The 15564-nt window shown below is 54.9% G+C and overlaps 1 protein-coding gene and 2 long non-coding RNA genes across 6 annotated transcripts; 1 reads left to right on the plus strand and 2 right to left on the minus strand.

Annotated features, from left to right (window-relative positions):
- Positions 1-1110: 1110 nt before the first annotated feature.
- On the minus strand, positions 1111-4217 carry LOC129785806 (uncharacterized). Its single transcript, XR_008750055.1, has 4 exons — positions 3577-4217; positions 3431-3481; positions 1360-1519; positions 1111-1235 (listed from the first exon to the last, which is right to left on the minus strand). It is a non-coding gene; the product is annotated as an uncharacterized LOC129785806 (long non-coding RNA).
- On the plus strand, positions 1512-6446 carry LOC129785804 (uncharacterized). Of its 3 annotated transcripts, none has more exons than XR_008750053.1 (3): positions 1512-2267; positions 4230-4495; positions 4642-6446. It is a non-coding gene; the product is annotated as an uncharacterized LOC129785804 (long non-coding RNA). The 3 variants fall into 3 exon arrangements; XR_008750052.1 differs by having other exon boundaries at positions 4374-4495; XR_008750054.1 differs by lacking the exon at positions 1512-2267 and adding an exon at positions 2418-3335.
- On the minus strand, positions 6370-14571 carry TLX1 (T cell leukemia homeobox 1). 2 transcript variants are annotated; one of them, XM_055820285.1, is made up of 3 exons: positions 13345-14571; positions 11618-11855; positions 6370-7877 (listed from the first exon to the last, which is right to left on the minus strand). In XM_055820285.1, exons 1-3 carry the CDS (start codon positions 13811-13813, stop codon positions 7655-7657), a joined length of 930 nt encoding a protein of 309 aa, XP_055676260.1. In that variant the 5' UTR covers positions 13814-14571; the 3' UTR covers positions 6370-7654. The 2 variants fall into 2 exon arrangements, with proteins under 2 accessions (XP_055676260.1, XP_005239021.1); XM_005238964.2 differs by having other exon boundaries at positions 11618-11819; positions 13345-14568.
- Positions 14572-15564: the final 993 nt, after the last annotated feature.

Here is a 15564-nt window from a genome sequence, read left to right on the forward strand (position 1 = left end):
CAGAGAGGCCTGAGGTCCCCTGGCTCCCATCCAGAAAACATCCCTAGGCACTTAAAGGCAAACAAGGGAGGATGTGTGCTGAGACTGAAATGGGAAGGGAGGCTGCATGAGGAAGGAAAGAAGGACGGTGGGGTCAGAGCCATGCAAGGCAGCACCTGTAGCCCTGCTAGGGAATACTCACCCGTCCCCACTACACCATCTCTTGTATGGGAGGTCTTCACCCCTCATCCCACCAAGGCCAGTTTGGGCTGAGCCATCAGCCACAGTTTCCTCTGGGAAGGACTGGAGTCAGGACCTAACTCCTGTGATCCCACTTGTTGGCAGGGGTGAGAAACAGGCTCCCAAAATGCAGGAGATGTTCAGCAACAGGACACCGTCCCTCACTGCTCACCTCCCTTGGCAGCACCTGCAGCCACAAGCTCTCTCAGGAAACCCTTTCTGCCGTATGACCTTACAGGTGTGTCTGCCTGGCCCTGGGCTCTCCCTGCCACAGCTGCCGTGTGTTTCCTCAGGGGCTGGCACACACACGTGCACCCTGGGGTCCCAGTGCAGGCTCTGCGCTCCCTCACCCAACTGCTACAAGTCCTGCTTCTGCCCATGGTATGTGGTACAGCTCTGCTCAAGGCTGTATGTACCCCCAGATCCTCAAAGGACCAGGCCTGGAGGGAGACTGCATGAGAAATGTTGTGGGTCCACCGATAGATTCCTCTTGCCTCGCTCCCTGGAGAGGACACTCCACTCTGCATCCTACCTTCTGCCTCTGGACACAGTGGTATGAGCCACGGCCAAGGCAGGTTTCAAACCTGTCATAACAACTGATAAGGTTTCAACATTTGTTTCACTCCATCCTGAAATGAAAGCCAGATCTCTCCAAGCATTTCCGTGAGGACGGGGGGCAGTGGGGAGTGCCGTCTCCACAGATCCCTCACTTGCCTCTGCGAGTGGCCGTGTCGGTAGGCGGGATGCCCAGAACACACCTCTGTGGTTGTGGGGTCCCTCCAATGGCAGGAGAGCACAGCCTGGCAGTGGCAGAAACCCAACAGTGTTGCAAATGCGTATAAAACTTCCCGGAGCTTAATCCTGGAAGGAGGGCAGTGCCCTGGGTACGGCCCAGCAGCTACTGCCATGCTCCACGCCTGTGTCACCAGGGGATGCAGTAGCCGGGACATGCATTTCAGCAGCATTCTCATGATGTGACATCTCCAGACCCTGTGAGCCCCTCCAGCACGTGCCACCTGCAGCAGGGCCAGACAAGCCAGGTATAGACCCTGCTGGGGGGCAGCCCTCCTCTGCCCAGCCCAGGCTCCCACTGGACCAGGACCCCAAATCCCAGCTGCCCCTCATTGCTCACCCCCATACCCCACAGGTCTGCAGAGACTTGGTGCCTTTTCTCTGCAGTTTTCAAAACAGCATTCTTCTGGTACATCATGGCTCCCAGGGACCTGCTGGCATTTGTCCTCTTGTCCTCCAGCCTGGCCTCAGAGGACCCTCTCTTCTCCCCCAGGCTCTCAGGGCTCTCCTGTGAAAACAGCCAGATCAGCTGTGGAGGCTTTTACCCCTGGAGATCGAGAGCTGTGCAGAGGCCTGGCCACAACTCAATGCACTTGTGCTCGCTTGCTCATGATGCCCCCGAGCAAGCCTCCTCCCCTTTTTCTTCCCCCCACCTCTGCCTCCTTTTTCCCCTTTGCCACTTTCCATGGGGAGATCTTGGGGTCAAGCCCTGCCTCTCAGCACATTTAGGGCCAATAAACCAGATAGCCTAGGTTTGGTCTTACTCCCACCGACCACCAGCATTGCAAACCAAGTGCTTTCTAGATGAAAGCCCAGAGAGGAAGAGTCTCACCAGACCTGACGTGCCCAAAAGCCAGGCATCAGCAACAGCAGGTATCAATAGCAAAACAAAGCAACTTTCCAAAAAATTCCTCTTGCTGAGACAGGAAAGCCCCTGGAAAACAGAGCTTTTCTCCATGTTTTCATCTATCCCCATCTTTGTACTCCTTCCCAACTGTAGTTAAAAACAGTATGTATTGATTGATATTTTTTAATCGCTGCTTTGTTATTTTTAGGCGGCTGCAGTCTAGGAAAGACAGACAGTTAACCGCAGCTCTCAGACCAGCGGGTTTACATTCTTTGCAGGCAACGACAAAACGAGTTCTCTCAAGCCTGGCTCCTTCCTCCTTAAAAACTGGAGCGGGGACTCCCCATCTATTTCTGCTCATTTTATTTTTGCTTCAGAAGCAGCAAGGCAAAAGGCAGCTGAGCTGAAGGTAAGTGCTGAATTTCCAGCCCCAAGGAAGCGCAAGGCAGGGGTTTGCAGCTCTCTGCAAAGGGGATCCGCACAGCTTCGGCGTGCTGGAGGCTGGCGTGTAATTTGGAGTTACACAGCTAAAAGCTGCCAGAGTCAGCCCTGTGCTTACCACAGCTAGCTGCAAAAAAAACCAAAAAAGGAAGCCAGAAATTAATTTCTAGACTTGGAAAATCAAGATTTTTTCATTGCCTTCAGAAAAAAAAAAATCTCTTTCAGTACACTTTTAAGTTTGATTTGAATAAGCGTATAGAATCTATTTTCAACTACCAAAACAACAAGGAGTTTCTTTCTATTTGGTGGAAGGGAATAGGGGCAAAGAACCTCTGTCCTAATCTTGGACAAGCACTGACACACCAGGCAAATTTCCTACTGTAACGAAGGCAAAAATAACGATAACAATAATTTAAAAAAAATAAATATCAAAGTCCTGGCTAGCTTCAGAAATAAAAGATATACAAAACCAGAGACAATTTGGTTTGACTGCAGCAGAAGCTTGTGATAATGTATAGCTTTGCATACTTTTCTTCTTCCCTTAATATTTTTTTTTTTTTAAAAAATTTAAATCTAGTTTTTCTTCACAAATTAAGACCTTTTCATTTAGAAACTTTCCACCCAGGATATTTTGATAATTCCAAATCTTATTTCACAAATGTTTTTCAAGTAAGCGGCCGTCAAAGCTCACTGTTGCACAAAGAAATCAGTGTCACTCAGCCAGTCTGCTTCTGGCAGGGAGAAAAAAAAAAAAAGATTAATTCAAAAAGTTCCAGCTGTCCCAGAAGCCCAGACAGGGCTGGCTTTTTCCTGTAACCAAAACAGTTTTCAGCAAAGCCATTTCCAGTTTTTTCAGTAAATGGGCTTGTGTTTTGTACCCCATCTCGCCCACGGCAGTGAGGAGGGGGCTGCCCTCCGCGGCGCTGGGCTCCCGCTGGCGCCATGCTGAGGCAGCAGCCCCAGGTTTAAGCTTCATTTTTGATGCGTTGGTTACTTAGGAGCACATCCAAAAATACTGATCTACAGCCTTGGTGAGGTAAGGAAAATGATCCTGTATATGGGTGTTAGTGGGGTCGTAGCCTCCTTTTATTATCAATTATACAAACCATATTCAACGACACATATGCTCACCTAGGTCTTCCTCCAGCAAGTGCTGCATACAGGTGACTCTCGCAAATGCTGCTGCAGGAAAAATGGAATTAAGCACACAACGAATGCCCTGTAGATGAGATAACACAGCCCAAGAAAAGCTGCATGGGATCTTTACAAGTACTTACCAGAAATTGGGGCATGCAAGTACTGCAAGGGGCCAAATGGACTGGCCTGTGCCCAGGAAACAGGCAGGAGGCTCCAGCAAAGACCCTTCAGTCTTTCTGTGGGCCCATCCCTCTGCAGAGATAAACCAACTGATCTTCGTTTGGATGAGTCACGTGCTTAACTAATTGGCTAAATGGGGGCCAGACCTCTGGTTCCTCCTGCCCACATAGTTTGCTGAGCTGGGACCAAACCCAGACAACCGCAGCCTGTCCAGCTGGGCTTCGTCTCTTCCAGCTCCACACAGATGTTCAATACTCCGCTTGCTTATGCAGAGATGGTGCTTTTTCTCCCCCCCAGATTTTGCCCTCAAATTCTCAGCACATCCATAGCCAACCCAACATGATCGATAGCTCTTGATCCCTGGTGGCAATAGAAGTGTGCAAGCCCACGGCACGCTCTGGCGATGCCCGTGTGCCCTTCGTGCCCGCTTTCCCGTGCCAGCCCATGTTCATTTTACTTTGGTCTATATTTCCTAAATACAGGCGAACAGTGGGAAAACATTTCTTCCTAAGTCACATTTCACATTTGGGATTTGCTACAATTTGAGATAGAGGGAAGGGGGCAAATGACTTTCAAGGCATCTTAATGCAATTTTATTCCTGTTCCCAAATAGGTATAATACAAAAAATTAAATCAGCCTTCAACGTGGTATGGATGGCCCCAGGATACGGCTGAGGTGATGTCAGTCTACAAAACATATCGTTATGTGTCATCATTTCATGTCATTGCTTACTGATTTAATTCCATCATATTTCAGGCAACTTTTATTGTCCAGATACAGATCATCATATTAATAACTGGAAGCACATATGCAGATATCAAGAACATCTCCTGCCACTAAGCCAATTTTTAAAATGAATCCAAGAGAAATATTTTAAGGTAAACCCCTTCTAGAAGCAAATCTTTCCAGGGACAAAAAAGACCAGAAGAGTATTTTTCTGGTTCCAATGTTACATTGTTATTATATTGTTGTTTATATCAATTTTTCTTTTTTTTTTCTTTCTGCCTTTTTTTTTTTTTAACAGGAAAGATTGATAAGAAAAGGAGGAAGCCAACAGTTTCAAGAACAAGGTGTAGCTAAATATTGTATCTAAACACATACCCTCGAATGTGCATTATCATACATTCAACTTCACCAGGGAACATTTTGGAGTATGAACTGAATAATGTGGATATTATAAAATAGCTGTCTTGGAATTAAATTTTACAATATTGATGTGTCATAATAATAAAACAGAAAACACTTTTAATATCAGCAGTGAGCTCTATCATCCTTTTTTATTATTATTTTGTGGTTGGTGCTTTTTCCTACGCAGAAACCTTGAAAACAAAAATATACACTGCAACAAACTGTAAACCATTAAAGATTTGTACACAGCAATACCTCCTGAAGGAGGAAGCCCTAACCCCAGCATTATCTTTGTAGCCAAAGTTGGGCACATATTAAGTAATTAGCTTAACCATCACCTAAAAAACTGACCGTAGTACAAAACAATTCAAACACAAGACATGTGAAATGTATCTTGGAAAAAAATACAAGGTGTTTTATTTTAGCAGTTTTTGAGGGGTAATCAAGTGTCTTTTAAAGATGTCTCCAAAAGTGCATGTTCTCCGTGTTTACTTCTTTTCCTGTGTTTTATCTTTTTTTTTTTTTTTCTTTTTCCATTTCTTGTCTCTATCGCTGCAAATATTTCTCTGTGTTCACTTATGCGTTGGACTGCAGGATGGGAAAATCTTGCAGCAACATAAATATTCAGCCCAGTCCTGCAGTAATAGCTTTTGATCCCTGGCAGCGATGCGGGTGATAGAGGTGTGCACAACCATGGTGTGTGCACAACCATCCTGCAGTAATCGATTTTGGATAAAGCAACCTATTCATACGCTCCCTTAACAAGCTCCCCAGCATGCTCTACCCAGAGAACCTGTCTTCCAGGAGCGCTATCAACCGCCAGGTATCAAAGGCTCGAGGAATATTGTCTCACACATCCCACAGGCAGCCTGGACCCCCTCAGGGGGTCCCTGTCAGGGGCTTGTGGCTGGCCACCCTCTTCAGCCCTCTCCTCCAACATCCTTTACCCAGTAATCCCCAGTGCTGGAAGGAAATGCCAGGCTGAAGTCAGCCCAGCTTCCCTGACCATAAGCCTGGGAGTGTCCCCCTAGGAAACCAACAGGAGTTTTCCCACCAGTTTGATTTTCCTCTGAGAAAGGCTTGCCTAGCCGGGGACAATGTCCTCAAGTAAGGCTGAGCGCGAACGAAAAACATGGTGCCTAGAATAATTCCCTGCAAGGTTATCTCTAAAATGTACTCTTGCTTATTTTTTTATATTCAGATTCCCCTTTCCATACAAACTTTCAGACATTAATATCTCTAGACATCCCCCCTCAGCCCAGACGAGACCCTGCTCCAATCTCTTATTCAAGAAATTATTTAACATGAGCTTAAGGCTGAGCCCCTGTGCAATTCCTCCTACCCTCAGTGAGCCCCCCAGAAGGGCTTCAATTAAAGCAGGTGATAAATGCACTGCTGGGTTGAACCCTAAAAATGTTTACAGGATCAGGTATTAAAATACAGAACATTACCCCTGGAGCTTCCAAAGCCAAGTGAACCTGAGCAAGTCAAATGGAAATGCTAAATCTATTTTCACTTTAAAAAAATAGCAGAGGCTTCAGAAGTAGTTGTGATATAGTCTCCTCTCGGGGAACTAATAGACAGGGAAGAGCAAGGCTTTAAATGATTTATTCAGTACCCTGGAGATTTTTTTTCTTTTTATTTTCCTTTTCGTTTCCACATAAATTACACAAGCACTTTATAAAATGAATACACATAAAACGCCTTATAAGTGCATAACTTAAAAAAACCAAATGAACGAATGCCTTTAAAAATCTCACTGAAAATAGGTTTTCTGATTGCTTGTTTGTACTTGCTGCTTTAAATTGGCAGTGCTGTTTTAGATTATAAGTAACTGAAAAATATATACTGTATATATATATCTATATATTCCTGGCATTTGCTATAAGAAGTGCTTTGTTTAATTGTGTCTCATTCCCTTGGTACAATTGAAGAATCAACTAAGTTAAACGGTTGAGAGTGAAATTGATTTTTTGCTGTCAGGAACTGCCTTCTAAAGGGAAACAGGTAAAATAAAACATTGGACAATATTTTGCAAATGATATGGAAATAATCCATGGAAAGAAACTGCATTACCCCCACAAACTGCCACCAAGGTCTTCTCATTATTAAAATACACGCTGATGGGCACGGAGTCTGTGGCAGCCGGGGACAGTTTGGGCTCTTCATACAATTGAGATATCATATTTACCATCCTCAGGAGTCTGTCAGATCCTTCTCTTATTCCCCCTTGCAAGAAAAAATTAATGAAAAAGGGGAGGAGAGACGGCGAGGTGAGATCTGAAGGGTTCCCATCTGGCGCAAGCAGAAATTGCTGCTGTTTCCTCCATTTGTTGCATCCCCGAATGTCTCCTGCGCGGACAACCCAAGGAGGCTCACAGCAGGGATGTGATTTCCAGGGAGCCTCCTCCTTTTGTTTCAAGCCATCAATCCAAAGTATACATATATATATATATATATATATATATAAACGCTTTATATATATACATATACGGATATATAAGGGTAACCCCAGGCTTTGCACTGCTGCCAGCATAATCCAAAGGAAGTTTTCTCTCCCTGAGCTGGGCAAACGCTGGCAGCCGTGTCTGTCAGGGCTGGGCTTTTGTCTGGCAGCACGTCAGCAACTTCATGGTCGGCGCTGGAGACTTTCAAGAGAACAAAAGGGTTGGGGGGAGGCGAGACACCACCGCTGCTCCAGCAACCCCACAGGCAGGGAGAGTTTTTGGGGTGGTTTCCCTTCCATTCAGTCCTCGTGGAGGGTTTCCCCAGCTGGACGTGTGGGATGCACATGCGGCTGGAGGACCATTGGGTGCCAGCCTTCCCCGGGGAGAAACAGGGATGTCTCGTGGCCCCCCGGGGACAGCCCCACCGGCAGAAGGTGCACGTGCCGCCGGCGGGTGCCAGCCTTATTCACAAGCAGAGGCGACGGTGGTGACACTGGTGATCTTGGTGGAGTCGTCAGACCAAGGCTGGAGGTTCTGGAGGGCGAAGAGAGAGGAGTTGTGGACACAGATGGGGTCGGCTTGGATGGGCTGGTTGATGGTTTTTTGGAAGGCCTCCTGCTGCAGCTGCATGAGGATGCGGTTCGCTTGCTGCCGCTCAGCCTCCCGCTCCTCTGCTGTCTGCCTCCTAGGAGAGAGGGAGCGGTTAGGGGGGCTGGGGGGGGGCAAAGGAGGGGTATCTCTGGAGAGAATAGGTTGTGCTGGGTGCTCAGGGCTGGGGCAGTGTAGGAGAGGGTGCTAGCCACAATGTGGTTCCACATCCCCTGCACAAAGTGCCAATAAATCCCATATACTGAGGCTGTCTATCTTACTGGCCCCAGCAAAAATTGCTCCGATCAAGGAGAGCCAGGAGCAGTCTGTGGGGAAAATCTAAGCAGAGCCAAAACACCCAAAGAGGCACACAACAGGGCTGCAAAAGGTGCAATCCCCTGCAAACGTGCTCTGTGACCAGCAGCTAGAGCCAAGTGCACAATGTCCCAGCGAGGAACACAGGGCAGGAGCGAGGTGAGACTTCACTGACTGGCAGTGCCACGTGGCTGGGAGGTGGGCAACAACATCCTGGGCACCCCCTTCCCAGCACCCAGGTCTGCCATCTCCTCTGCTGGGCTGTGGCAGTCAGCTGCCAAGAGGCTGCATGAAGGCAACAACATACCCATGGCAGGCGGGACAAAAATCAGCAAAACATCAGCTAAACACTAAAACCACATTTTTAGCAGTGAGAAGAATCAAAGCTCAGAATAAACCGTCCGGGCAGGGTGAAGGAGGATATTTTGAAGAACAGGTTGGACATACACTTGTCTGGAATGGCACTAGCAGAGCTGATCCTGCCAAGGGGGGGGGACTAGGGAGCCTGCAGGCACCCTTTCCAGCGCTGGTAGGGTCTCAGCTCTGGGCTGCCTGGGAGGAGGGGATGGGATAGGTAGAAATGGCCTGAATATAAATCCACAATAAAAATCCCACACACACCTTGCTTGGATGGTGGGTCAGTCTAGAGGCTGCAGCCTGCAGTCACCTCTGCTTTTACTGGTGAACATCACCTGGCACCTCCAGTGACTCTGCTGGGAAAACCTGGGAGCAGCTCACAGTGCCAGTTCCAGGATGACTGCCAAAGCACACCCTCCCTCCCTTACACCCCCAGGCCCGGCTGACACTCCCCCAGCAGCTTCAGTGGATCAGTGACAGGGGAAACAGCAGCTTTTTAATGTAGCAACTTGGGGGTGTGGGATGTCTCATCTTCTTGGGCTGTGGGGATTGGAAGTGGCAGCTCCAAGCTCCACGATGACATCTCAGAGCCCAGGGCAGAGGGACCCTGGCTCCCCACCGGGAAGCGGACAAGGGCTGGATGGGTGATGGGCCTCCAGGGCACCCGAGGGCTGGATGGGTGATGGGCCTCCAGGGCACCCGACCCTCCAGGCGTGCAGCCAGGGTTCCCGCCTGTCCTGGGCAGGTAGCTCGGGGCTCAGTCCCTGCTCTAATCACTGTGTCAACACTTCACGTCAGACATCCCGGGAAGAGGGGTGTCGGAGCAGCACCCGCCCTCCCCACGCAGCCGGGAGCGGCTCCCTCTCTGCCTCGATGAATATTTAATGACTCCCTGCACAATGAAGAGATGCTCCAGGAGGAGGGAGGGAGCCCCACATCCAGGGCAGTCAGGAGCGCAATGGCTGTGATCACCCGGCTCCCAAATATCTTCCTGCTCCAGCCAGCTGGCACCTTCATGCATTCATGCCTGGCTGGGATTTGCAGGTTCAAATCTGCCTGGAAGGAACTGAACCTTGATGCCCATGTCCCAAGCAAGAGCCCAGATTTGGGGAGGGGATCATACAGCCACCTCACTCCAGCAGCAACACTCAGGCAAGGGGCAGAGGCAAGACTGTCCCCGTGCTAGCCTGCATTTATTTAAGCAGTTAAATCCATCAGAGGGCTTAAAGCAACACTCCTTCTCTCAGATACTCCCTGCTGCCTAGTTCAGACTGTGCCTGCAAGCAGCTCCTTCCAGCACCCAGTGCTCCAGGGTGCTCAGAGCCCACCAGCCTGTGCAGGGGCCCAGGGCGGTGAGCTGGGCGTGCTGTCAGCCAGGGGCACCCACCTCTCCATCGCAACACCCAGCAGGCAGGGATGCAAACAAGCCGAGCTTACAAGTTTGTCTCTCCGGCTCAAGCCAGTGGGGATTCTCCCATGCCTAATACTACGACTGAGGTCAGGCTGCAGCCTTTCCCTTCGGCAGAATCAGGATTTTGTTTCTCTTTACCCAGCTATTTTTTACGAAACATATGAATAGGTTTGTATCCTCTGCCAAAGGGGGTTGAACTTAGCCAACAGACGCAAGGAGTACTGACAGATGGATTTGCCTCACTTCCTTAGGAAACCAGGTTAGAAGACATAGCTGACCCCGTTGTGCAGGCCAGGGCAGGACTGTTCCTCCTGCAGGACTCTGCTCCTGGCCAACAGAGATCAATCCAGCTAGAGACTTCCTGGCGCTTGGGGAGCTGCTCTACCATGGGCTTTTTAGGGAAGGGCATGCTGAGGGTGGCGATTGACCCACACCCTTGGTTTCAAGTTCCTTGTCCCCCATTTCTTACCCAACCCCAGCATCTCCAGGCAACCACTGTCCCATTCACCCTCGGGAAGACTCTGGGGAAGCCCGTGTCCCCTTGCCTTGAAGCTCCTGCCTGCCTGTGCACCCTTTCCCCTGACCTGCCAGCGGAGCTGCCCCTTGCCCAGCTCCCCCCCGGCCCCTCGAAGGGCGCCTGCCCCCAGCCCGGGGCAGGGCAGGGGATGTTCCCTGGACCGGGGAGCCTCCCCCGGGGACACCCCGGCAAGCTGCAGCCTGGGAAGGGCAGGGTCACGGTGTCGGAGCCTGCCAGGCTCCGTGTGAGCCCGGCCTCCTCTTCCTCTCCTGCCCGGCTCTACCGACACGCCCGGCAGGAGAACACAAAGCCGGCACTTTGGCAAAGCGGTGCCGAAGGCCCGCGGGGGTGGAAATCTTGGCGTTACGCGGAGCCCGACATCCCGGCAGCCCGGGCGCGGGATCCGGCCCCAGTCGCACTCCCACGCCGCCCGGCGCCGGAGGGTCCCGCTGCCCCCCGGCCGCCACCCTCCGCACCCCGAGCGCCAGCCCCCCTGGGGCCCGCAGCCGCCCCGGAGGCCCCGACGGGCCGGGCCGGGGGCTCCCGCACGCTGCCGCCGGGGAATGAGGCGCTGGAGCTGTTGCACCCACCAGTGACAACGACTGCACACACCACACATCAGCCCCGCGCACACAGCACACACAGACCACAGTGCACATGTGTATGCACACACGCATTCATGCACACCTGCTTGCACGCAGACCCGATGCGCTCACCCCGCATACACATGGAATGCACACTGCTGCACGCACAGTGCACACACATCCGTATGCAGCTGTCGCAGTTTGCATGCACACCCCCATGCACACTCAGGCACAAGCACCCACGCATACACCCCCCTGCGCACATGGCCTTCACACAAAGGCATTCACACACACTGTGCAGAGTTACACATGCATGCCCTGCTTGCACAGGCATATGCAGGTGTACGCACACTCATACAGACCGCATGCATGCACACGCACGGGCATGTGCACACACGGCCTACACACACCACACGCATATTTGTATCCACAGCCACTGCACGCACACACACTGCTCTGTGTGCACACACGCATTTGCACGCATGTGTACACACACATTCACATTCACACACACGTGTGGCTCACCCATATGTGCACTCACAGGGCACACACCCCCACACGCAGCCACCAATGCCCCTGGCAGAGCCGGTGGCTGCCAGGCCTGCTGCCCCAGCACCTGCCCCCCGGGTCCGCCGAGCCCCCCAGTCCCTCACCTCCATTTGGTGCGCCGGTTCTGGAACCAGGTCTTCACCTGGGCGTCCGTCATCTTGAGGGCCTTGGCCAGGGCAGCGCGCTCAGCCGAGGCCAGGTACTTCTGCCGGTGGAAGCGCTTCTCCAGCTCGCAGATCTGCAGTCGGGTGAAGGAGGTGCGCGGCTTCTTCTTCTTGGGGGGCGTGCGGTTCTGGTAGGGGTGACCTATACGGCGTGTTACAGTGAAGGGTGAGAGGGCCACTGGGGGGGACACGGGAGGAGGGGGGATGAGAGGCAAAGAAGCAAGCAGCAACACATCAGCAGAGGGGCTCCGGCTCCCGGGCGATGGGCTTGGGGACCCCCCCGCGGCCAAGCCGCCGCTTCCCCGCCGGCACCCGCGCACGGGCTGCAAAAACGCGGCGGCGGCGGCTCCTTCCCCGGGCGCTGCAGCCCCACGCCGGCCCCGCTCGCCTTTGGCAGCGGGGAAGGCGGCCACTGGCCCGGCGAGGTGCCCGGCGGCGGGGCCAGCAGCTGCAGCCGGTCCTGGCGCCGGGACTCCGTTTAATTTCGTTCGGGCGCGGCGGTAACCCCGCTGTCCTCGGCCCCGGCGTTTCGTAGGCGGGAAATAACTTCCCGGGCTGGAAACAGGAGCTGCGATTCGTTGTGTGTTTGGGGTTTTTTTAATATTTTGGGGTTTTCTTTCCCCTACCCATGAAAAAGTAATTGGGGAAAACTCCTGGCCAGGCCAGGAAAGGGGTAAGTGAAACTCAGCCCGGTGCCTGCCAGGAGAACGGCCCGTTTGCCCGCCCGCCGCCGTGCCCGAGCCCAGCGCCACCGGGTCCAAATTAAACGTGAACTTCCAAAAATCGGGCCTCGGCTTCTGCCCCCGGGAAGAGGAGCTGGTGCGGGCGCTGCTGGAGCGGGGCTGATTTTTTTCCCCGTCTCCATTTCGTTGCTTTTCTTGTTACTGTTTTTATTTTCGTTGTTCGAGTTTTTGCTTTGTTAGCGCCGAAAGACGAGCCCAGATACACCTGGAAACGGCGGCGGGTCCAGGAAGAAGCTCCAGCCCGAGCCCGGCTCTGCTGGGGGCTGCAAAATGTCCCTTTTTGGGGGGGGGAAGGCTGAAACGAAACCCGCAGCCGGGGAAAACCATTCCGGTTACGGTGCGCACGGGAAAGCGGCCAGCAACGGGCCGGCCTTCCCGGGCGAGCTCGGGCCGAGGCCGCCGGGCTCCCCTCCCGCCGGTCCGGGCTGTGCCCCCGAAATAACCCGCTGTTCGGAAGGAAACTTTCCCCGGCTGCTGGATCCAGCGGCGGGGAGCGGGCAGCGGAGCCCAGGGCTTGCGGGAGGTGTGTGGAGTTTGCCATCCCGCTTCCTGCCTGCCCGCCTTTCCCAAGCCTGATCCCGGGGTGGGGGGGAAGAAAAAAAAGAAAACACCACTACAAGAAAAACCCACAAACCCCCCCCAAAAAGCCAAACCAACAACAAGAAAGCCCCCGGAAACCAAAACAAAAAAACCCCCAAACCAATAGACTTAGGGGGGACTGAATGCGCCTGATTTTCCACCCCTTCTTGCTTCTGGCCTCCTCCAAGATCGACTTCCCAGGGCGATCCGGGCCGCTTTCTCCACCCGAGGCCGGATCCTGCTTTCCCCGGCGGGCGCCGGCTGCCGCGCCAAGGCCGAGCGGCGGGGAATGGAGCGGGGCAGCAGGAGAAGGGAGGGAAGGGGGGTCCCGGTGGCCCGACTCACCTGTGAATCTGTCTTTTGTGTACCGCCTGTTGCTCTCCATCCAGGGAAAGGTGAGCCCCGTGAGACTGTTCATGCCGTTCACCGCCGGCACGGCGGCGGAGAGGGGCTGGTGCACGCCGCCGGCCACCGGGCGATGGGCCGGGACGCGGATCACCCCCCCGGCCGAGCTCAAGGTGTTGCCGTTCATGCTCACCGCCATGTTCACGTTGTAGGAGCCGGGCAGGCCGCCCATGCTGCAGGAGGTGCCGGTGTAGGCGCCGGCCGCGCCGCCGCTCGCCCCGTAGCCACCCGTGACCGTATTGTAGGCGCTGCCCACGATGCAGCCCAGCCCGTAATCCGCCGAGTCCTGCAGCCGCGGGTGCGACACCATGCAGCTGCCCGGCTCCGACGTGTTGAGGATCTGGTCGATGCCGAAGCTGATGGGCTCGGCTTGGCCTTGGTGCAGGTGGTGAGCACCGAGGTGCTCCATGCCGCCGCCAGGGAGCCGCCGCCCGGCCCCGGCAGGGGAGCCGCGCACAACGCCCCGGGGCACCGGGGCCGGACCCGCTCTCCGGGCAGGGCAGCAGAGCCCCGCACCGCCCCGCAGCACGGCAGCGGCACGCAACGGGGCCGCGCACAGCCGGGACGCGCCGGCTACGCGCTGAGTCCCATGGCACGGCAGCCGCGCAGCCCGGGACACGCCAGCAGAGCCGCGCACAGCCGGGACGCGGCAGCTACGCGCTCAGCCCCAGGACCCAACACCAGAGCCATGCACAGCCCTGGCACAGGAGCTGAGCCACCCCGCAGCCCAGCGCACCCCAGCCGTGCCCGGCCGAGGCACAGGAGCTGCACAGCGGGGACAGCCGCGCCACGCACACCCACCGCACCCAAGAGCCTCCAGCAGCACAGCCGCAAGACCCGCGCACGCTGGTCCCGCTCCGGTGAGACCCAGCGCTCCCACGCCACCGAGACACAACGGCCCCAAGGCAGGAGCCACTCACCCGAGACACACACACAGACACATACACACACACACACAGGTGCCCCGGGGACCCCTTGCCGCCGCGGGCGGTGGGAGCCGAGAGCCCCGCGGAGCGGCGCGGAGCGCGGCGGAGTGCGAGTGCGAGCGCCCCGCCGCCCCGCTTGCCCATCAATCACGCTACCCAAGGCCTGCTGCTCCCAGGCCCTCACTCTCCATTGGCTGGATGCTGAAAGGAGCCGAGTGAATGACAGCAGAGAAGAGCACACGAAAAAAGGAGTTTTTTCTTCCCCAGCTCCCCCTCGCCACCCCCCCCACCCAAAAAAAGAAATCACCACCCGGCTCGGCCTTATAAAGGCAGCGCTGGGTGCGCGCCGCGCTCTGGGGCGGGTGAAGGAGCAGCAGGTACCCGGCAATGGAGGGGGACGTTTTGTCCCGGAGTTTGTGGCCTTGGGCTGCTGGGCAGGGGGGGTTCTGGCTGCCAGTCCCGGTGGGGAGGTCGGGCCCTGGGCCATTGATCAGATGGTCCCGTGGGATCGCCTCCTGGAGAGGTCCTAGACCAGCCGTGCCCCCTTTCCCGGGGGGGTGTTCTCCATTTCAAAAGTTAGCACCGCTCGGTCAGGAGGGCCGTGGAGGGGTTATCATGGGAGGAAGCGACGAGTGCCTGGGGCACACCTCCCCCCCGGAGAACCGGGGCTCCTTCCCGCTGGACGAGGCCCGGCCCCAGCTGTTCCCCCCGGGGCAGCGGCGCGCACCGCGGCGGGGCGAGGGCTGAACGGGCACCGGCTGCTGGCGCCCGCGCCCCCACCCCCGCCCGCGACTGCCTGCGGGGATATCAATGTTTTCGTTATAAAGAAATAAATAATCATTTAAAAAATTGCAAGTCGCTGCCGTAATCCGATGCAAAACTTGTTTTGGCCCTGGCCCGTCGGTGCTGCGGCTCCGTGCAGCCGGGCGGGGGGCAAAGCCGCCGGTGCAGCCGGGGCATGGCCGGCTCCTGCCCCCTCACTGCTTCCGACTGGCTCTGCCACCGTGGCTTCATGCTCCCGGCACCGGCGTTGAGGGTTTCCCAGCTGGTTTGTGCTCTGCCAGCACCGGGCAGCCCGCTCCATCCTCCTCACTCCGGGCTGGGGCCGGCCCGACAGGCCCCCTCCTCCCTGGCTAGGCCAAACACCCCCCTCTATGTCTTCAGTGTGCCAGTGGTTTAGTGCCCACGGGGGGGACCATGGGGGTCCCGCAAGACAGCCCACTCTGGGGCATCC

The sequence above is a fragment of the Falco peregrinus genome, chromosome 1 (assembly GCF_023634155.1).
Source record: "Falco peregrinus isolate bFalPer1 chromosome 1, bFalPer1.pri, whole genome shotgun sequence".
Taxonomy (NCBI): Eukaryota; Metazoa; Chordata; class Aves; order Falconiformes; family Falconidae; genus Falco; species Falco peregrinus.

Excerpts from the sequence above, each read along its gene's own strand:
- TLX1 (XM_055820285.1), bottom strand. The coding sequence starts at position 13,813 with ATGGAGCACCTCGGTGCTCACCACCTGCACCAAGGCCAAGCCGAGCCC. Across the intron at positions 11,856-13,344 it reads CACAAAAGACAGATTCACAG|TGGCCCTCTCACCCTTCACT; the intron begins GTGAGTCGGGCC and ends TGTCCCCCCCAG. Across the intron at positions 7,878-11,617 it reads AACCGGCGCACCAAATGGAG|GAGGCAGACAGCAGAGGAGC; the intron begins GTGAGGGACTGG and ends CCTCTCTCCTAG.